The sequence below is a fragment of the Harpia harpyja genome, chromosome 4 (assembly GCF_026419915.1).
Source record: "Harpia harpyja isolate bHarHar1 chromosome 4, bHarHar1 primary haplotype, whole genome shotgun sequence".
In the NCBI taxonomy this organism is placed as follows: Eukaryota; Metazoa; Chordata; class Aves; order Accipitriformes; family Accipitridae; genus Harpia; species Harpia harpyja.
The window spans coordinates 59,721,930-59,746,123 of NC_068943.1; the positions used below are offsets into that span (position 1 = coordinate 59,721,930).

Consider the following 24,194-nt stretch of genomic DNA (forward strand, 5'->3'; position numbering starts at 1 on the left):
AAATACTAGAAAGACTTCACTTGGAGCTTCCCTTTCCTCAGGCTACCAAGTCATTAGCCATAAAACACAAATTCACATGCTTCCTCACAGCGTTTGTGGAAGTAAAATGTTAACATTTAATTCAAATATACAATACTAGCTGAAAAAGCCTGCATTTATTCTCTTTGATTTGTAGTATTTTCTAGTTGAGAAATAGCCTCTTATTCAGACTTTATCTCCCTATTGCAGTCATGTCAGATTCTTTATTACTTCTTTTTATTATTATGTTTAATACACTTTTAGTAGTGAAACAGATTCTCCTTTCTAATTAGGTCTAGCAATTAATAATTGAAATTGAACTGATGATGATACAGTTCTGCTAAACAAATAACCAAAGCTGAAATCAGAGTTAACTGTTTCCATAAATTAGCATTATCAACAGCGGCTTATTCTGAACTTTATGGCTAAACTGAGTTGAAAAGAAACACAATTAAAATATTTCTCATTCATTTGGCTGCTCCCCACACTCAAGAAACCAGTCCCTCAAACAGCTGACCCTTCTTGTCACTGAAATTGGGACTTATTAAGCAATCAACTAACCTTAGAGGATTTCCTTCGGCTTCTTCTTGTCCAAACCACCACTAGTTTATCTGGCTGCCTGTTGAAGATAAGGAAGAAACAGCTTAATTTACAACAAGATCAATACGTAAACAGTTTATATTAAAACTCTTGCAATACATAATGACATCCTTAGTGGATATATTATCTCTTAAAAATAGCTCATCTAAAAACCACTCTCAACGTTGGTCATCTAACAAGAAAAATAACATGTATTTATAGAAAAAGGCTGTCCTCCAATCCGCACACTAATATCATTGTTCTCCTCCTGCTCTCCTTGCCTGTGGGCATCTCCCCAGAGCCAGCAGCACACCTGAGCAGAAACTCTTCCATGGGGCAGAGAACAGGATCCAGCCTCTTCAAAGACACCCTGGAAACAATCCAGTACCCCAAACATCAGTGCAAGCTCTAGTTTGAATTCCTATGCAGACATATTGAAAAGGTACTGCTAAGCAGCAAAGAAAACAGGCAATTTCACTTTTTCATCCCCAAAGGATTATTTTTTCTACTTGAATACCTCAAACAACAAGAGAATCAAGTTCTATATTACTCCTCAACATCTCCTTGGATGACCAAAGACAGATAAATCAGTGCTTCCTCAACTTTTACTCAGAAGGAGAAACATGCTGAAACTCAGTGTGGCTCTCCAAGCAACTGTTTATTTGGTATTTGTAATGAATGTACATGGAAAACTCAAAGGACACTTCCAGTACAAATTATTTTCTCTTTAAATTTCTTAAGATTTATTTCTTGGTTAATAGTTACAGCCCAATTACTTCTACCTTATTAGTTTTACAGTTGTCTCTGAGTGATTTTTTGATATTGACCTAACTTCCAGGCTTCTTTTTTTGTATGACCCATACTTTGTATGACCACACTTCTGGTCCTACTTCCAGACCCATGACCCCTCTTCCAGAGGCTCCTGACCCTCCATCCCAGCTTTGTTTTCTGGCTGATGACCCAAATTCCATCAACAAGCCTGACTGCAAATCCACCCACAAATGATTTTCAATGGAGTTCACATCTCCACTTAAAAGCACTAAACCTGTGACTCTGCCTGGAAAAAAATTGTTGCTCGGATTTTTGAGACACTGGTGTAAGAATCCTTGTGTTTCTAAAGCCAACAGCAAACCCTGTTTCATGTTTAAAAAAAATCATGGGGGGAAAAACAAAACGTATCTTGACTTTTTCTTGGTAACATCCAATGCGCTCAAATCATTATTGAAAGATGCACCCAAAAAAATCCGCACAAGTATTCTGAATTAAAAAAAGCAGTGTTCACACTGCTATCCTAGTATTTTCCTCACAGGGAGACCACCTACTTCATAACTAACTTTTCAAATGAAAACCCAACTGGTTTAATAGTCATTTTAAGCACAGAAGTGCTGACTGCTGTATTATATACCTTCCCATTGAGCTGTTCATAATTTCTGCAGGCTACAATAAAACTAATACATCACCTATGATTTACATTTAAACCCCCTCTCAAACTAAAGTTCTCCTGAAAAACAGAGTTAAAGGCAGATGCTGCAAAGGAAATTAAGACACAAGCTTTTATTTGCTATTCTGTATTGCACCTTACTCCTTTAATATATCCCTTAATTTCCAGGTTGGGATAAATTGAAAGTGAAATAATCTACTGCATTTAACTGTGCAATTCATTCTTATGGCTTGTTTAGGTGACCTAAACTATAGGTTGGCTCTTGTCATGGTTTAACCCCAGCCAGAAACTAAGCACCACGCAGCTGCTTGCTCACTCCCCCTCCACCCAGTGGGATGGGGGAGAGAATCAGGGAAAAAAGTAAGACTCAGGGGTTGAGATAAGAACAGTTTAATAGAACAGAAAGGAAGAAAATAATAATAATAATAATAATAAAAAGGATTGGAACATACAAAACAAGTGATGCATAATGCAGTTGCTCACCGCTTGCCGACTGATGCCCAGTTAGTTCCCAAGCAGCGATCCCCCCAGGCAAACTGCCCCCAGTTTATATACTGGGCATGACGTCACATGGTATGGAATACCCCTTTGGCCAGTTTGGGTCAGCTGTCCTGGCTGTGTTCCCTCCCAACTTCTTGTGCCCCTCCAGCCTTCTTGCTGGCTGGGCATGAGAAGCTGAAAAGTCCTTGACTTAGTATATAAACACTACTTAGCAACAACTAAGTTATCAATGTTATTCTCATACTAAATCCAAAACATAACACTATACCAGCTACTAGAAGGAAAATTATCCCAGCTGAAACCAGGACACTCTGCTTATGGCTTCTCCTGCAAAATCTTGCTTGGTAATGAGGTCATACTGTTGTACTTCAAAAGTTCTTTGCTCACATGGTGTCAGGTGCGTTAGGTTCTCATCTGTCGGTACACACCCCCATTCACTTTGATGGGAGCTGTGTTTGTGCCACCAGGAAAAAAAAACCACCCCCAAGCAATTTCCTTGAAGCGAAGCAATCCAAACCCATGCCTACAATAAACAATTTTTTCCAGAGTTATTTGACTTTGCACTTTAAACTGACTTATTCCCATTTGAGAAACTAGCTTGTGAACCAAATTTCATCTAACCTTGACTCATTCAATCCTAAGCTTGCCTCTGAACACAAAAAAAAAAAATGCCAAAAGCAGGGGAAGGTGGGGGAGGGAAAAAAAAAGAGAAAAAAGTTAAAAGAAGATGCATTCCTGCAGTACCAGTGGTTACACTGAAGACAACCCTCCCTCCAAGAGTGGGACTCTGTGTCCCAGGAATCACACAAATAGGAGCTTCAGTAGGAAAAGGCAGGACAACACCTGCAGAGGTTAAGAGCACAAGTCCACACTGCCACCAGCTCTCCACCTCTTCTCCCTCTCATCTAAAGGGACACAGTGCTCAGCAGAATGTCTCCTCCCTGTTTCTTCTCGCCAGCACAGCCAGCCGCTATACTTGCCGTGGCATTGGCCTGCTCAGGTGTACAGGAACACCAGCTATCAGAAACACCCAAGAGACAAAAAGACATTCTTCATGGTATACTCAGTAGATCATGAAAACATTGAATTCCAACACATGGATTTCAAGAGTAGATTTCCACACGTTCTCATCAGAAGAGCACTCAGTTCTCCAGAGATCCTGTGAGGGAGGCTAAGAAGGATCCTGCAGAGGTCCCTTCCTTCCCTGCAGCTCCAGCTCAGGTAATGGTGACACCACATTGTGCCTCTAGATCTGTTTTGATCTTGTCTTATTTATCTTGGCATCAGAAGTGATTTTTTCTTACAATAGCACTGGATAATCTTCCCAGGGGGGAAACATGCCACAAGCTGGAAAAGTAAAGCAGCACACTCAGCTCCACGTGGTGCCAACATCTAAACCAGGAAGCCAGCACCCAATGGAGATGGCCCAAGAACAGTTATGTACTTGTGCAAACATATGGGCCAAGAGAAGCAAGACAGCAAAGCAAAGCGAGGAAACAGGAGGAGTGTCAGTGTCAGTGCCGAAGCGAGTCGATTCAAAGTAGAAATGAATCCATACCTGCACTCCTGCAACACAGATATTTTTCATTACGAGGTACTCTAGAAGAGACCCGTGGCTATGCCAGATGCTTCAAGAAAAGACAAGAGTGAAGAAGAGGCTATATGTAGACAACACAGTTATTCTGAAAAACTAAGTAGCATAAAACAATTGTCAATGGTTGACAAGCCTCAATGCAGAAATCCTTCCAAGTGTGGACAGAAAAAAAAAAAAAAAAAAAAAATCAGATATGGGCAGTAAAACATGACAGTCATCTCCTATGATACTGGTATGCATGTGTTCCAGGTTGGTAACTGACCTTACGTTTAATTCTAATTCTTTCATTTCATTTTAAACCATGCCATTGCTTGCTTGGCTTTACACAGGTTGTCAGAGACAGCTGGTGCTTCAATACAGTTCTTCAGCGGGAGCTGTGCCTGCATCACATACACAGTTATCACCAAGCCTGGATTTATTTCCCTGTTTTGAAGAACTCCCTCTGCCAGCAATATAAAGAAATACACTAAAATGAAAAAGCCAACTAGAGTCTCAATTCAGACCGAGAAGACCAAGCCATGCTGATGGGAGACCATGAGCAGCACTTGTTCCCCTAGGCTCTTTCACCAGTATATTTATTTTGTTAAGTACTAAGTATACTTTGCTCCTTCAGCTTCAAGTATGTATCTCCACATCCAGAGGTACTGCACCAAAACAAGGAAGGTTACCAGAATATGGAGACAGAAAATTTAGCAAAATGGAATGGGGAGAGAAGGGAAGAGAAGAAAATATTCCCAAGGATGAGTTTCCCCACTAAGCATAGCACATGCTTAACTGAAACAACAGAGAAAGAACAGCAGTTTTTCTAAGGGATTTTCTTCAAGAAAGTCACAAATCCAACAATTTAAAAATATCTCCATAGAACTGTTTTACAAGTTAAGCCAAGAGCAACCTTTTCTTCCACAATCTGTTCATTGTTCTTATATGCCAATACACTTCTAGAAGAAAAAGCCCAGCTCATACTTTAATCAGCAAATTTGCATTCAAGGTTATTAGTGATGTCTTGGTGCTAGGAAATGGCCACACCCACATAATGCAGTTTGCTCATTTAAAGCATTTCAGACTTCTCCCCTCCTTCAACATCATAAAGCTGGGCTGCTCATTAACCAACAATAAAAGCAAATAAAATAACTTCTGACGAATTAGGCTGAACACTGGTTTTAGTAACCTTTATAAGTTTACTCTGTAAACTCGGATAGCATTCCAGATACAAAATGCACAATGGTGCAAACTGAACAAATACTAATGGTCAGCTATTAAAAAAAATTTAGAAAATTAGTTTCCTGTGCTGCACAAACAACATTTCTCATTCCTTTAAACGCACCAGCTTTTAGATAGTCACTTATTCAGCTCCAGCAAAGCCAGTATGTTTAAGGTAAGGAATAACACACCACTAACCCTACGACAATGGGGTTGGAGTGGGGGAAAGAAGTGGGTTTTAGCTGAACAGCTACATCTCCACACCAAGTAATTGCTTCAATCTGTACAATTCAACGCCACCAATCTTTCAGTGGGAATATTTAATACTGTACTGGAATCTAACATTGGTGGTGCTTTGCATTTCACCCCATGCCAGCATGCAGCATTGCCAAAGCAGCAGCAGCCCCCTGGGAGGGGGAGCTGAAGGAAGCCAGCAGCAGTGGGGCATCAGACACTGCCACTGTGAAAGGCAGGGACCCAGCGGCAGGTACTGAAGGATCAAGCTTTGATCCAAAAGATCATGTTTTATAAAGCCTACCATAAACTTGTATTTGCTGTTTACTCATTTTTGTGTGGTTCACAAGAAACTATCCCTGAAGAAAGGCAACTTATAGCAGTAAGCTTATTTTGTTATTTGCAAGTGAAACTTACTCAGCAAAGCAGGGAAGATTATGATTTCAAAGTTTGTGGCTCAGTAAAAAAGCTTCATCGCTGCCCTGCATACTAAGTAACTAAAATAAGATTTAAAATACAGATTAATAAAACATTTATAAAATTAAAATACAATAAAATTAAAATACAATAAAATTAAAATACAATAAAATTAAAATACAATAAAATTAAAATACAATAAAATTAAAATACAATAAAATTAAAATACAATAAAATTAAAATACAATAAAATTAAAATACAATAAAATTAAAATACAATAAAATTAAAATACAATAAAATTAAAATACAATAAAATTAAAATACAATAAAATTAAAATACAATAAAATTAAAATACAATAAAATTAAAATACAATAAAATTAAAATACAATAAAATTAAAATACAATAAAATTAAAATACAATAAAATTAAAATACAATAAAATTAAAATACAATAAAATTAAAATACAATAAAATTAAAATACAATAAAATTAAAATACAATAAAATTAAAATACAATAAAATTAAAATACAATAAAATTAAAATACAATAAAATTAAAATACAATAAAATTAAAATACAATAAAATTAAAATACAATAAAATTAAAATACAATAAAATTAAAATACAATAAAATTAAAATACAATAAAATTAAAATACAATAAAATTAAAATACAATAAAATTAAAATACAATAAAATTAAAATACAATAAAATTAAAATACAATAAAATTAAAATACAATAAAATTAAAATACAATAAAATTAAAATACTGGAACCAGACTTTGCCATATCCACAACTACTAAATAAAGTAATAAAAACATTCCCCAGGCTGGAAAAAACTATGTCATCTGGTCATCACCTTATATGCCACAAATTTCACTGATTGAAAAGGAGGTTGTGCAAGACCCAAGGTCTTCTGGGGTTTGGTTTGATCATTCCAGGAAACATTTGCACAATATTTTGATTACAGAACTCTCCAAATATCATTTGTGAAAGAAGGACATAAAAGGTATCAGTCTCCTGTTAGCTCTTGTTTTGTAAACCTTTTAGCAGAAGCAGATAACATTAACCAGGACCTATCTCTCCACCAAACTTACCATTTGATTTAAAAAAAAAAAAAAAACAAACAAAAAAAAACCCAAAAAACCCCCCACAAACCAAACCAAACTGTAAAAGACTTATGTTTAGAATCTGTTGTTGGAAAGAATTGGAAATGCACTTAACTTTAATTATGGCCACTGAAGCCAATGGAAGACCAATTACTAACAACCTTTTGGTGAAAGGAGAGAAAATAGGTAACAGTATTTGTTTATAACAAGGTATCATTACATTTAATAACATTCAATAACCTTTAAATGCCTGTAACGCACAAGGTACCTTTTTTGTATGTACACAGACACACTACAGCCTGCATGTTTGTTTTGGCATCAAAATGCCCAAGTGTCAGGTTTTGCCTTCTCCCCCCCCCCCCCCTTTTTTTTTCCAGTTGAGCTTGTTTTATTCTTACTGTGTTTGATATGAACTGCATTAATTATTATGGGCTGCTAGATTACTCTTGTGAAGCAAGCTTAAAGGAGTATAATTAACAAGAGAAGCAGCAGTGTTAGCACAATAGCATGCAGATGCACCTATTGAAGGATAAAAATAATTACTGGAAGACTAATGTCAAAGTACTTCTGATAAGAATTTTTTTTTTTTTTTTAAAATAACCTTTTGTCCCCTCTGCATTGTGCATGCCAGCATGACGTGCAAGGTTTTCATTATGAACCAATCCTTCCTCCCCACGAGCACACAGCTTTCTACACAACTGCTGGAATGCTGTCAAGGCTCTCTAATGGTTTCTCAAAAATAAATGTGATCAGTTCTATACCACCATTAATTTGGGATGAACATTACTTTTCCTCATTTTACAGATAATTACTTTGAAAAGCTCTCTTTGCAGTGTAGTCTTCTGCACTGGGACCTACGCTATGCCATGTATTACCATTAGCCAAGGAACTAATCATGGCCTTTCATGAGCCTTGTACTAAGGTTCTTTTCCTTCAGAATTTCCTGTTGGTCATGATCAATGAAATTCCACAGCTGCCTACAACTCCAGGAAGTGCAGTCAAGTCACCACTGATGCTTTAAACAGGCCTAGAGACGCTGGTAAGAATGATGTCACGTGTTGATGCATTTGCCAAATGAGCCCTCTTGCTGAGTGAAGGTACAGCACTGATTGCAAAAACCAGAAACATTAAGAAGAAAATAAAACACCATGCAGATAAAACCCATCTGAGCTAATTATAAGATGAGGTACAATTACGAGATGAAGCTTTGCAATTTTAAGAAGGGGTTTGGGGTTTTCTTCCCTACCTCCCCTTAACTTTCATGGTGGAAGTTAAGGGTATTCAAAACACTGTACCCAGACATCTTCCAGCGTACTTGTACAAGATGCCAGGACATATCCACCAGCAAATTAAGGTAGGATGGCTGACATGTTCACCTGGCCTAGCCTGTCTGCTCCCACTTCACTGCGGACTCCTGCATAAGGCCTTTGAACAGACTTCTGAACCATCTCACAGCATTACCACATCAGACTATCTGAATCAAAACAGCAGTCTCCCAACCTAACTCATTGCAGAATATGCATCAAGCCCCTAAAATAAGACAAAGCTTGTTCTTCCCTCACTGTAACCATCCAGTAGTCTTGGCAAGGCTGGGAAATTTCAAAAGAGAAACCTTTATAACAGGCACAGCAAGAAGACACCATAGCTGAGATCCCTCCACTTCTGCATCTTCACTTTGTACACTTAATACAGAAAATTCCTCCTTCATTTCTTCCCAACAGAGGTCTCTATTTTTTTTTTTTTTCAAGACTACACAAGCTCTCAAAAGACCAGGATTTTCCCTGTGAACTGAATTTTAGGGTTTTTTAATACATCTGCAGCTAAACGGACTGGCCCCAGCAAGACTTAAGTCTCAAGATTATGCTTTGCTTTTCAAAAGAAGCTCTAGTCTGGCTTTGCTTGGTTTAAACAAAAAAGGGACAAAGCAAGACACTACAACTATTTTACAAGTGCAGTCAGACCTACTGAATCTGCACAGCATCTATTTGCGAGGCTGAGCGTGGAATGTGTAGCATGTACTGCTGATGACTTGGTTTTCTTAAACCAAACACAAACGAAGTTTGCAGAATGAGCCAGATTAAACAAAGGATGTTCATCCATTATTCAGAACACCGACAAGGACAGATTCAGCTTCATTTTTCAAGGAGTTATTGCAGCAAAGAATCTTAAGAAAAAACAATCTCAACAGGACTATCTAGCAAATCTTTTCTTAAAGTTTTTTGCAACAGAATTTTATATTGCAGAATACACAAACTGACCCTAGTCTTCAGAAATTGTGTTCTTTAACGTCCTTTTGGCAGTAACAGGAGGATTTGTCAACTAGGCCCTGAATTTTACATCACATCCAGCTGCCCTCCGTGTAGAAGCTTTCTTTGCCTGGTCCAATTTAGCCTTGCTTGTCCCAAGGAGGCATTAAGAGCACTGCACCAGAAGGACCAAGTGGATGTCTTATCTCACTCTGCTATAATCATAGACACTTCCCTTAGGCAGACATTTACTCCAGCAATGCTTAGTCCACATGTTTACACTACACATCCTACCACACCAGAGCTTAGAAATGCCTCCCAATACTCTGTAACAAACAATGCCTACAGAAAACAAGAGCTGCTTAAGGCCACCTAAAAGCTTGCTTGTAATTCCAACCTTCCCAGTCAAGTAAGTTCAGAGCATTAGAACACCACTAAATGCAGGTCAGGTTTTTGTGCGTGGCTAGCAGGGGCTCAGGCTAACCGGCAGGGAGGAGTACAGGCTAATGGAGCCATTCAGACAAACCTTAAATGGAAAGAGCGGAGCATGTTGCTTTATAGTGGAAAGTTCACAGGAGGCTACCATGAGTCAGATCTTTCTCAGACGCACGATTTTCCTTTTTATGTTCTTTTTTCAGAATATTTAGTCGTCTACATTTTAACAATAATGAATCAAAGTTTTTTAAAAAAACGCTTTCAGTTTAGAGTTGGTAGGTCGCTCCTCCCGAGCTGCACATGGCAAGAGCAGGCGCTACGCAAACCTGCTTGCACAGTCCACCCAGTCCTGACCCGTGGTGAACTCGCTACTCTGATCTTCTTCCCTACAGAGCTGGGGCCTGACAACTGCCAAGTGAATAAACACAAACTAGTTAGAAATCAAGCTCATTTTCATCTCATACGTAACAGCGCATTTGAAAGCTGGTTTAAGAAGGTGAAGTGCTAGACCATCTATCTTCTACGAAACCCAAGTGCTGAATGCAGACCTCCGAGCACCCAGCCTCCACATCCCGCAGCAGACACAAGTGATCGGCATTATCTGCCCCTCTCTTCATGAATGTCCATGTTCACTGTGGTGTAAAACAATAAAACAGATTAGTGACAAGAATCAGGGAAACACAGTTTTAGCAAACTTGACCAAGTAAACCAGGAATTTTGAATTCAAATTCCAGCTCCCATCCACACTGACTACACAGCCTTCAGAAAATTTTCAGACAGACACTGAGGAGCATCAACCCTCCCTTTGATTTTAGTCATGCTCCATGACCTACCTATACCTCTACCTATAGACCAAAGATAATATCTCTGTACAACAAAGTATGTGCATTACTGAGGATACCTTAAACTATTGTGTTACCCCTTCCTATTCTGAAGCACTACAAATGTAAATGTTAGATGTACTCTCACAATAAAAAGTGCAAAAAGCATAGCTAAAATAAAATTCTTTGACTGACAAATGCTGCCTGAAATGTAGCTTCAACCTATCAAAAACAAATGCCTGCATCAAACAATGTATTTCTGTACTAAAAATATGCAAGAGGCTTCTCAGCACATCATTGTCAATTTTAATAAGACCCCATTACAAAACAGATCCTATTCCATTTTGCATAATTTTTTTTTTTCTCAAATAGCATTCAGACAGAAGGCCTTTCTGTTTTTCAGTCTGGAAACAGTAGAGAAAAAAACCCTATTTTTTCTGCAATTCCTGCAGAACAGAAGAAAAGTGTGTATCTTTCACCAAAACCAGTGTTAGAAAACTGAACTATCCACAACAGAATCTTCTTCCTCCAATTTGTCTAAAATGGATTTAAGAAATTCTGCATAGCCTACTATGAGCAATTAAAGAGGATGATCTTTGCTGTTCTTACTGCCTGGGCGAGTTTCACATTCACACACAGATACCAGAACAAAGGTTTTGACTTCTGTTCCACGGAGATTCCAACATCCACGTTAGGACTTGGACAAAGCAAGTCTCAGAAGCGACAGTGTGTTAAAATGCCTCTATTCTCCTCCTCTCCTTGCAATCCATGGACTCATCCTGAAGAAAATTACAGTTCAGCATGGGCAGGCACAGGAGAATCTGGAGCCGTACATCTTTTAAAGCTCCCTTCCAAACCAACTACACCAGGGTTTTCGTGTTTGTTTTTGTTTCTTAAGGCCATGTTTTGGATTACACAAAGCAACTTCTATCTTTTGAAGATGCACAGAAATTGTGAACAAACTAAACATTTCTGAGTGGGTGTAGCAAGCGCGGAATGGTACCAGCTTGAAGGGTTTGTCTAAAGAGAAAGTTCATATCACTACCTCAGGTGCCTGGATTATGGGACTGAGATGCTTATACAGTAATTAGTGTTTTTAATTAAAAAGGCTGATACCTACGAAGAGCAAATGAGTGCTAAGACACACAGTAGTCTGCTGCTTCAATACTGGAAAGTTTGAAAAGCTTGAATATATGCGTGAAGCTATAAAGACAGTGCAAACTCTTGATTTACACTGCAAAGAAGATTGTAGCCTAACACTGGGTAGCACAACACAAGTATATAGTAAGCTAAGGGGTAGATCTATGGTGCTGTGTCCATACAGGGAGCAGCGTGGAAGGGCTGGTATGATACAAACTTACACTTCATTTTCTAAATGATGAGTTTAGTGAGCCCTAAATTAACCAGCATTTGTTCTGAGACATGGGCACTCCTGGCCCACCTACAATGAGCTCTCCAATTAAAGGTTCCTCATCTGCCAGCAGCCTCCTTTCGCTTTTGCAAATTAATATCACAAAGAGAAAAAAAAAAGAGGGAGGGGGGGAAAGGACGGAGGTGAAAACATGACATGCTGTGCTAGCTCCTTTCCCCTGTCTCTGCCCAGGAGACCAGACTTTGCAAATACTGTCAGGTGCTCTCTGCCACAGCCATAACAGATATGGTATCAAGAAGTATGAACTCACTTTCGGGGAAGGAGGGCATTGAAAGATGAGATCCTGAAGTGCTTTCTCAGCTCTGATTCTGGCATCACCTTGTCTCTATGACCAACCACAGGATTACAAATCACCTGCTCTCAGCAAAGCACCTGGTTACCAGGAGGAATACTCCTCCTCTTCTCAATAGCTGGGGCACCAGTGGAAGTAACACACCTTCCTGCCACCCTTCAGAGGCACAAAACTACAAGATTTTACCAACTGCAATAATGCACCAGTTACTGGAAATCTCTGAAGCAGCCACAGCATCAAAGCACCACAGGGAAACATGGGAACCTTGCATTTAAATTTGGGTACCGAAGTCACACGCTTGCACACTAAGCAAAACAAAAAGCCCCAAAGCCTACCTTGGTTCTCCAAGCTTAACGAGACCTTCAAAATGTGAAAAATGAGAATAAGCCAACGTGATAAATTTTGCAGCAGCAAGCTATACATGGGTGGTTTCCAAAACTAAAGCTATAATTTTCTTGCATGTTAAGAAATAAAACCATTAATTACCAGAGTTACAAAATTTTTGCATATGGTTTCCAAGGAACTTGCGTAGGCCATTCAAAACTGCCACTACCGTTTCCCATGAGACGCCCCATTTCATGTTGGTAGCCTTTTGAGAACTGCTTTAAGATGGAGGTATGGCCATAAGAAGAGAAATTATTTGATCAGTATTTACAGCTAAATAACTGTTCCAAAGACTGCAAAATTAGAACAACTCCTCCTCTTCCTGCTCAATCTGTTTAATTAAGTTGTTAGATTGCTTCCAAGCTGCCTCCTGAAGCAGAAGTTAACACCTCTGATTACAGAAGTCAATCCCAAAAGCAACACTGTTTGTTTCTATTTAGAGATCACCAATTCTTCCCCTAGAATTGTACATACAAAGTCTAAAAATGTGTATCGTTTTTAGGAAGCTAAACTGACCAAGTCTGTTAATTAATGCCCTCAAAGTCACACCCCTGGCTCATACCCAGCAGCAAGTACTGGCTAAGAAAAAAATGCATGTTAACTCATGGATACTCAAGAGACCAAGCAAAACCTCCTGCCAACACTAGGGGCTGGATATTGTAAACAAAACAAAAAAGCAAAAAAGTTTCCTAACTGGAAGACCTCTATTTCTATTTTGAAATGTAAAAATATGATCTTACAGCTTTTAAGTATTGGAAAGTATTTTGAAAATACCAAACTTCCTAATTTGCAATACAATTGATGAAATATTTCTATTTCAAGGTCAAAAAACCCCAAACCCACCAACAACTAAGGACCTAAACAGGTTTTGCTAATAACTGCTGTTGGGCATCTCTCAAACAGCAATCTGAAACTAGAATTGTAACTAATTATTTCAAGATCAGCTAAGCTGGAAACTAATAGCATATTTAACATGACTTTTAAAGCACAGGTTTCGATTTTAAAAAGCAAACATACAGAACCTACAGTATAGCTGAATTTATGTTGATGCTGAAAATGCACAAAGAAATTACATTTTTCAGCCAGCCATTTTTGTTTGTTTGTGGGTTTTATTTTTTTAAACAATCTTCCTATATGATATTTTTCTGTTACAACCTGATCTAGCTTTCACACAAGTCAGATGCTCCTACAAACAGAGCCCTCTGAGCTAGGTCAGCCCTTTGGCTCAGCATCCCTATGGAAGAAACTAAGAGTAGTGGTTCTTCACATTTTTTTTCAGTACACTGAGCTGTACCTACTCTCCTTTGAGAGCAGCAGGTACCAGCAGTAGTAACAGCTGGTTACTAACATTCAACAGGAGGGCACTCCTCGAGGTACAAAAGGTCGTTTGCATTCCCAGAATTTTTTTGAGATATAAACTGTTAAAAATGAACACTGTCCTTTCTTTGCTTACATTCCCAATGAAGACATATAGATACCACCACTATCAACTGTTTCAAAGTCCTAAGTTCAGTCCTTTTGCTACCCATCATGCACCAAGTTTGTAACTGGAGACTAAACATGGTCACTACGCTGGCTACCATGCTGCCCTCTCCCTTCTTACTGTGCTGCCATGGTTGGTATTTTATGTCAACTTAGACAGAACCCATACCCTCTCCGTCCTATAGTGAAATGCCTGACTGTGTTTTAGCCTAATGGCTACTTTAGTTAGCTGATGGATCTTAGCATGGGGTAGTTGTAAAGTAACATCTGCAGCCATAGAAGAGAATCCTGGATGCTGTCCAGATTTTTTATTAAGTGGATTTGATGTCTTGCAGGCTGGATTCCAGTCTTGTACCATTAAATGAGGCAAAGGGATAAAGAGACAGAGCCCCTCTATCCCATAGAGCACACAGCTTAAAAGATTAAATAATTTTGTCTCACCCTAGATTTCAATTTTACTCTAATTTAAAATGTTTTTATCTGTAAATACAAATGTGTCTGGTGTAAAAAGCAGTTCTCCTTGGAAGCAGAAAGCTGAATAAAAAGGGAGGCTAGGCTGGTTCCTGGAGCAAAATATACTCTTAATCTTGCAAAGTGCTGAGAGCCATCCACTCAAAGTAAAAGACAAAGCCTCTCAAACTTACTGCAACACCTAGTTGTGCCAAGTCAAGAACAGTGTCCTTACAGTGAAAGGCAAAAACTTCCTACCAGATTAAGTGCTACAGGATCTGGCACTACATGAGGATAAACAGGACGAAAAATTTTAATTTCAAGCTTCTAGAAGAGTATTACAGTAAATGAAATGAAGATAAGTTACTGTAAATGATTAAATTTCAAATTGGAGTTTTAATACATTTGCCTAGTTAGGGTCAAAGAAGCCTAATGAATAAAATCCACTCTGTAAACTAACCATCAAGGGAATGGGAATCAATTTTAGCTGTGCAGAGTTCACAGCACTGAGGGGGAAAACCAGTTATGTGCAGAGTCATCAACACGGACAATACAGATGCGTGGGCACACAAACTCCCTGGATTCTGCAAAATAAGATTTTCCACATATTTCAGCATATTTGATATAAAATGCACTTTTCATCTTTAAAACAAACAAGGCTCAAAAGTTGAAGCCTGCAAAATTTTAACATATTTACTTCTGGAGCACTCAGATGGAACATCAGCCTTGGCAGGGCCAGCACTGCACACACATGTGCATGCCCACTCTTTGGCAGTACACGCGCCTCAAAGGGACAGGCAGGCCAGCAGAGGAACGCTCAGGAAAATTAAGATCACCGGGCTACCACAGTGAAGAGCAAATCTCCTGAATGAGTGCATTCACAGGAGAGTTCAGCATGGTTTTATTTATGTACTTCATGCTTTAAGTCAGCTCTCCTTAACTTTTCCAGTTTCTGAGCACAGACAAGACCTTACACAAAACACTTATCTCAGCTTGATCTGTTAATTTAACCTTGTCTCTTGAGCTTTGACAGGTGAGTGCTGGCATATCTAGCTCTTGCTGTTTAACACATTACCCCATGCAGTACCAATGCCTTCTCAACCACACAGTACCAACGCCTTCTCAGCCACTTTTCTTCCCCAAAGGCCTTGCTGGGGGAAGTGCAATTTCTGTCCTCAGCACTGAAGGCAGACAGGCAACCTAGTAGACTAGAGCCTTTAACCCCCTTCACTGCAGGCGAGTCAGGGCTCTTATTTCTCACTGCTCTGGCTGGAAAGCTAGTGCTCAGTTTTAACATATACAGGATTTGGGTTTGTTTGTTTTGCAGCCAGACAAGCAATATAGTACCAAATGAGGTGTGAATTTACTCATTCATTTCAATGCAGTTAATGTTCAAAGATGCTTTGGGTCACTGAAACCCTCAAACTTCAAAGCCAATGAAAGTAAGTGTTTTGGAGAAAATTATGAAGTCAAAGCATAAACCAGAGCCAGACATTTGGCTTTTGTAACGTCACCTCACACTGCTGGAACAATGCAAAGAAATCTAAGTTTCCCAAAAGGGGCAGGGCAGGATTCCCCATGGGAGCTGCATATGCCAGAACTCGATGTGCTTCCACTCACGCCCAGGTAGTGCAACACCTCCTACAGGTGCTCTGCCTCTACAATGTCCAGCTTCCGAGCTGAGAGACCCTGCCGTAAAGATGCACAGTAAATCCAGAGTGTCCAAGCCACCTCTGATGCATGTGGCCCATCCCCAGCAGCACATGCAGGCACACACCACCAGCTTTCCCTGAGGCAAGCAGACCAACCTGTGCAGACCTTATTCCCAAGGGGCTGACAGCCCTCCACCATTCCACAAATAAAGCATGTTCCTCAGCAACAGGATGGCAGAAAGTGGCAGGGCAGAAATTGGGGCCAGGAGGGCCAAAGTGTAGACACGGTCTTGCATCAGACACTTCCCACTTTACCTAACGTAAATGAAACTCTCCACATCCAAACAACCCCAGGATTTGAAGATGAATGCAGGCTCCCTCTTCACCTCAGCCATACTCTCCCTTCCCCCTCTTACCTCGCCTAAGACATGACAGGGATCACGTGCACCCAGGGACCTTAGAGCTGGAACACCCAAAGAGGGTAAAAAAGCTTCAAACAATTCAAAGAGAAAATATCCATAAGGTAAAGATGACACATTGCCAGCTTCATCACATGAATAACAGCACCAGACACAGAACAGGTACCTACATTTTTCTTCTGGCTTTGAAGCACTTGATTTCTGTACAATCCTGGCCTTGAAGAATCAGCCACAAACTAGACCGGCAATTCTGAAATGGGTGATGGAGGCTTGCTTCTCTCAGGAGAGTCAGAGTTAAGAGTTTAGCCTGTCTCTGACCAAACTCAAGAGCGGTTCTCACAGTTTAGCCTCATAAATATTTCAAATGTCTCATGTGCTACCCTATCTCTTCTTACACCATAAGTCACAGGACAGATATGCTGGTGCAACAAACACACTGCATAGAATTCTTGGCATTTTTTAAGGGTAGGAAATAAAATGTTACTTCCCCCCCTGCCCATATTCACATTCTCTTTTCCACAAGCATTAGACTCTGGGACTGATTTTGTGCATGTATAGGAAAGAAAAAGCTATCACCCAAAGTCCAAGCAGAAAATAAATCACAACAAATTTTGCAGCAGTGGGGGGAGGGGGGGAAGAAAGGATCAACAATTCTAATCCAGCCAGTGTATGTATATATTGAAGTCAACAAGCTTAAGCAGAATATTCCAACAGCTCTGATTATATCGCAGTAATGATAAGCCTGTATCTTGCTGTGCAGCCATGGCTTTGTGGGAGCTGTAACTGAGCTCCATCCTATCAGTTTTATTCCCAAAAGTCTTCACAGAGCTTAACAAGTTCTCTTCCTTCATTTAGTGCTGCAGTTTCTATGTAAACACCTCTTTTAAAGCACTGTGGTTTGAACTGTCAGGCAGACTGTCGCAACATTTGCAAGTGAAATCTTGCAACACCTAACAGTGTAGGTCCCCTGAACTTTTTGCCCTGGAGTAATCAACATGTAGCCTTTCAAGTGCAATTACATGCTTCAGGCATCCATCACCTCTACTGAAGCGGAGCTTGGTCCTTAGTTATTGTCATTTTCTAATATTGTCGCCACCACTGGATAAAATATTTTAGAAACATCAATCCAGAAAGGATGTACTTAGAGCCTAGTACAAATTACTTCCTTCCTGCCTAATCTGACATTTATCCATTACACATACTCTTAATTACGCATCACTAAAGGGAAAATAGATAGAAAACAAACAAAAACCCCTCCCCACAACAAAAACCTTGCTTAAGCTCCTGCATCAATAACCGTAGATCAGTGATCATGCCGTCACCTCCCCTGCAGAATTACCTTTCCCATTTTCCTCAGGTACTCTGCTTCACCAGTCCCGCTGTACCTCAATACAATGTTCTGCAACAGTTTCCACTCTGACCCCATATGACCACACACACTTGTAAACCACCTCATTATTAACGTGATTCATACTGGGGAAAAAAAAAGAAAAAGGGAGGCGACATCTTTCTAAGTTTGTAAGGTATTACTTGTGGTTTCTTTCTCAGTTATGTAGTGTCTTGCTACCATAAATCTGCACTCACACAATTCCTATCAGTACAGAGAGGGAGGGTTTCTTGCACCTTCTCCACAATTTCTCTGTATTTCAGTTTCAGAGATATAAAATGGGGATCATTTTTCTCTATCACACAGCAGTCTTGTAAGACTGAATTAATAATGGAGCTGCATGGCTGCAGAATTTTTGCACAGAGAAATTGTCAGCACAGCAAAGTGTCTTTTTAGTTGTTTTACACCAGTACCACCGACCAGAGAGCTGCTACTTTCTGGCTTTTAACAGGAGGCATAAATCCTACTTATAAGTAATTGTGGACGTAAACCTGTAGGAAAGTTGACAGAAGATGATTTGTGCACACGAATTAGGGAGTGATAGAAAAGATGACTTGTCTACACAGTTACAAGGGAAGTTGAAAGGAAGCCTAGTGTGGAACCAGGATTTTCTGACTTACGTTGTTTCTACCACTAGACCACTCTTCTCTAGTAGAATACGAAGCAAAGAGGACTTTATTTCCCTCTCCAGATCAAAAACACCTACACAGAAGGAACTGCACAGAATTTATCGAGTCTGCTCTGAACAAATGGAGGTACTAAACTGACCGACACAGAATTATTTATGTAAGGAACAAAAATAACTTTTACTACTACTTTTAATAACTAAAAACCTATATAGCTTCACGAGCTCTTCTACTTTTGGTACTCTCAAAAAAACTACTCTGCAGCTTCTAACTACATCTGGGTAGTGAGAGAGAGAACAATGTTTGCAATTTCTTTGCTGTGACTGGGAACTTGCCTTAGGATAGAAAAAAAAATTCAACTCCAATAGCCACACATGTACAAAACCAACTTCCCTAGTTCAAATAAAGAGAGAAATCATGCTTTGATACAACAATCAGCTCAAAAAGCCCAAATTGTAAATAAGTTCTTATCCCCCTGTAACTGTGTATAAATGTACCAAACGGTAAGAGCATGTAAGTACTCTTTTTGTGTATGCTGTATTATTCCTACCCTTTTCACATCAACTACCCAGAAACTGGCATGTGACACCAATACGAAAAACCACTTACAGTGAGGAAAATACAACATGGTGACAATAAGGATGCGCCAGGTTGAAGAGATTATTGAAGAGATCAGGACATCAATTTGAACCAAGTAAAATTACATTGAAGAAGGCCAGACGCATACTGCATTTTTATTTACAAAGCTATAAATCTTCCTTTGAATACAAAATGTTATAAAAAAATGCCTTTCAAATGCACTCAGAATTTTTTTAACATTGTATGATATTAATAGCCAGACTTTTTCTACCTGTGTCTTAAAGGTAGAAATAGTTAAATAATGCAGTTTGTTTTCATTCAGCACAAAAAGAATTCCTGGAACACTTTAAATTTAGATTTCTTCTTTAACAGTATGATTGCTACTATCTCAGTCACTCAAAGAGTGGTGAAATCATAATTAGCATTCACCAAGAGAAGATGTAACCTCCTTTTTAAAATAGTTTCTGAAAGAATTGTGACTATTATGAATTACGAAAGTGAAACATTAAGAACTGTGTTTGAGCAAAGCCTCATTTCAGTTTTACTCCCATCAGCGATGGCTGAGCAGACAGTACGAAAGCCAGCACCTGTCCTGCCCTGTGACCTGCACTGCTGGGTTTAGGGTTCAGACTTAGAGGTGCAAGTAACAATGGATTACTTCTCCCTTAACACAAGCAGAGGCACAACAACATTTTCAATAATCAAGGCTTGCTCAGGACAGTTTTTGCAACAACAAAACTACTTCAATTAGGGAAGCTACGCTGAACTGGAATAATTGTTCTGGTACAATCAGAAATATAAATGCACTTTATTTTGCTACAGAAGTGCTTAAACTAGCTGTGCAGCTATTTCCATGAAAATGACTCTAGATAATGTACTTCTGTACCGCTGACTCCTGCCTATAAGGGAAGAATAGCTGCTGTATGACACAGATTGCAAAGGCACAGTAAAACAGTGGAGCTGCTGCATATAGATGAGGACCAAGTATACATATGTGCATATTGCTTGTTCAGCAAAATCACGTTTGAAAGCTCAACGTGACACAGCAAGTTCCCATTTTAAAGTGGGCACATTTTGTCATAAGAATTTTACATGGCCTGGGTCAGCAAACATCTATCTGAATAAAACACAAAAATCTGATTACAGCTGAAAGGAATTGTATTCAATAGGAGAATAAAGGCCTGGAGTTTACTACTATGTTGAGCATTTCAGCAACATGAAATACTTCACTATTCCAAAGCTACTTAATTTACCAGCGAGATGGCTTGAGGTTGTAAGGGAAGTGAGATTTCTGGCCCTGCTCAGTCCATGTACCCCACAGCACACCTAGGAGTCTCCCAGAGTAACAGAGGGTGGACAAGATTTGTCCCTTACTAGCAACAGCCACCCCTTCTGCTATTCATAATCAGCATCCAGGCTTTCCCTCCTCTTAAGATGGTTCAACAACATACGTTGATTTTATATATACACATCGCATCTTGAACTATATTTGTATATATTTGTACATACTATGCACAGCTTCCAGAAACATCTCCCCAGCGCTTTTAACTTCTCCTTTGCTGCAAGGGATGTTCAGTATGAGAAGTTAAGACCCCAACAATAAGACGCATGCTAACCAAAGAGATGACATCGGCAGAAATACAAGAAGGCTCCACGGCTGTTCTCTGAAATAATTATTTTTGCTTCACACCTGGGTTGCTCATATTTAGGTCACTGTTTTTATATGTCCAAACCCAGCAGGATCTGCCTTGTATACCCTGTGCCAGCAGACCAGAAGACATTCAAACAGGGAGAAAAGCCTCATGTTCTGCTCCTCACTCGCCTTGCTTCCCTGTCAGCTCAGCTCACCTCACAACCCATCCTGCCCATCCTTGAGCAATGCTGAAACGCAACAAGCAAATGTTCCATGTAAAAAGCTGCAAGACCAACCATTTTTAAAGGCTTCCTAGGGCAGCATAGAAGAAACTAACCCTGTAGGAGAAGACCTGAGGCAAACCTAACCGAGTCTTCTCTGAGCCCACCTATGGCACAGCACTGAAGGAAGAGGGGGGCAGAAAACCCGCTCTGGGAGGCTAACGAGGCAGCAGGTTTCTGCTTCTCTGGGCCTTAATGGGGTTTTTGTCAACCATAAGAGATACTGACAGTTCTCACAATGAGGTGGACATAAACAAGTTAGGGTAAATTGCAGTCTTCCTATAGACAAGAGTAGCTCAAGATTATATTCTTTTTTTAAATTACAGTTTGTTGACTTTATCATTCATTGCAAATTAAGCAAGCACCCTCCTTTTAACAGCTGTTGCTAAAAGAAGTATTATTTTTCCCCCTACAGTACATGCTCTACTTCCCTAAGAACAAATTGGTCTGAAAAATGTATTTACTGAAGTCAGCATTTTTTTGCCAGGAGGAAGCAGACTTTGTGCATTGTAAATATTTCATTAGGGTCCACTCCAGACAAGACTGAAACTATAGGCAAAAATTTCCATATGCCTGTTTCCTGGTACAGCAATAGGAAAGGAGACAAGGGACTGCACTGTCATCTGCAGCGGTACTACATCAACATTAGCCATGCTATCACAGTACTGAAGTTACTGATGATGGATAAAATGAACACCAAGCACCAGGAGCAAGTAACCCACAAACTGAAAGCAGGGGTAACATGCCTGTTTCTACTGCCGTTTTCCCTCGCGATACCACTTCTCCTGAGGCAGCTAGAGCAGGAGGTGGCTACGGTAACAGATGGGGAGTAGAGAAACACAGAAATGTATCTAGCAGCTCCCTGCTCCAAAAATACACTTGCACGAAGGGCCGCGTGTAAGCACAAACTGAAACAAACCCACAGTTCCAGGCAGAGGGAAAGAGGCCAAGCTGCCAGCAGCTCTCACCCTTGCAGATTCTCCAGTGTTTAATAAAGGGTAGAGTTACTGGCTTTTTACCTGCAGCCATGGGGTCTGACCAAGACTCCTCTCTTCTATCCAGAGGTCCTTTGTCACAAACCCATGGAAATAATAGCTGGAGGTTTCCACCCCCATAAGCTTTGGTTGAAATTGCCTGCTGAAACTTTCTGACACAACACTGAATTTGCTAGCCAGACAGAAAATTCAGACACATTTTGACATCACACAAGAACTTTTTCCCTATGAAGCATAGCTAAAAATAAGGGAGAAGCCCAAGGTTGAAAAACAACACAGCAAGCTAACTTGTCATAACCACTGACAGCACTGCCCCATCAACCATAACAGTGTTGCATGCCCACAGAAAAGGACTGTCCTAGCTCTCTAGAAAAGTGACAGCAGTGTTGGTGCAGAGGTGTGACAGGCTTTGACAAGGCAGCATGGCACAGTAGGCTGCCACAGGCAGCAGATGATGTGTCAGGGGCAGTCCTCTCACAACACCCTTTACCAAGCTCTCTGTATTACCATATTCCAGCACTCCCCTGTTGTGCAGCTGCTAGCTTTCAGCTGGCATAGCATTTACCCAAGAAAAGAGGGAAGAGAAGTGTGGGGGCAGGAAAGAAGAGTTGCCTCCCCACACCCAACTGAACAGTCTTACAGCCATGGACTAAAGGAGGCATCATGTCTCAAGCACTACATGTTTACAATACTAGCAGTATGGGTGATCATGCACTTTCTCAATCCTCTGTCAAAAAATCCCACGATTATATCAGCCACTATGAGAATTCAGGTGTTAAGATTACTCTTGGTCATCTTTCAGTTCAAAATGGGGGGGGGGGGGGGGAATCAAATCCCATTTACTATATGAAAAAAGGAATCCATGGGAAAGAAAATAATTCCTTTACTGTTTTAAGATTGTCTCTGTCTTGGTATTCTGAAAGGGTATGCAGACACCAGAGCTCAGAGCAGCCATCTAAAGGGAGGAAAGTGAACAATTTTAGCAAGAAAATGAAAAACCAAAAGCAAAGCCTACAACCCGAAATTCCCTTTTCTACATGCACAAATCCCCAAAAAAGGGGGGTGAAGACACCATTGTCATTGGTATTTTAAAAAAGGATCTTTCAAAAAGTGTTAACAGTAAACAGGAATCATCCCAAACGTGCCTCAAAACCAAGTAACACTGTGCTAGATTCTTTTGCTTTTTGTGGTGTGAGAGGAAGTGGTGAAAAATGGGTCAGGACTTTCCCATTCTTAAAATTTTCTTACATGTCAAAGATAAAAGAATGCAAGGGGAAGTTTTATGAATATTCACTTGCTCGACTTAAAAGACACTTATTCCAAGTACTTTATCCAGTTAAGATCTGCACTCGAAGACAAAAGGGAGTTCAAAAACCTTGTTCTCTTGATTTTTTTCACAACTTCAATTTTATACAACTATTGCTCAGGTTACCTACAGGAAGAGACAAACCACTAAATCAGTTTTCCAGGAGACAGTAGGTACAACCAGAAGAAAAATAGAGTCAAGCAGCTAAGAACAGCCAGATTCACCCACCTGCCAACATGGCCAGAGCTGTGACTTCAGAGCTATAATCATGTCAGGTGTTACCAGGAGCTGTCAAGTTAAGTCCTCTGCTAATATACCACAGATAAATCAGCAACAGGTTGGTTTGGAAATTTACAGGCTGCCGAGTTAGATCTTTGCTGGAAAAGAGAATTAAGCTGTTTTGACAGCTCTTCTCTGTTCTTTTAAATCTCTTCCTATGTACTGCCATAAACAAAGGGATTCAGAGTTTACTTAATGAGCAGTCACTGAAAGTAAAGGAAGTTCACAGTGCATGCTGAGTGGCAGCATACAATGTGCTGCCAACTGTATTCAATGGTCCAGATTCTCCAATTACTTCATTTAAGATGGCTTTTGATATTAACAGTACTGGCTATGCAAATACCCTTCCCAAGCACAGCTGGGAGTGAAAAGTCAGTTTATGACACTGGATTTAAAAG

General features: G+C 39.8%; 1 protein-coding gene across 12 annotated transcripts in view; it reads right to left on the reverse strand.

Moving 5' to 3' along the window:
• EHBP1 (EH domain binding protein 1) overlaps positions 1–24,194 on the reverse strand; it is a 231,446-nt gene that overhangs the window by 197,260 nt on the left and 9,992 nt on the right. For all 12 annotated transcript variants that reach the window (XM_052784229.1, XM_052784239.1, XM_052784234.1 and 9 more), the window contains exon 3: positions 580–637. In XM_052784229.1, coding sequence (XP_052640189.1) covers positions 580–637 — 58 coding nt within the window. The remainder of the gene's footprint in view (positions 1–579; positions 638–24,194) is intronic.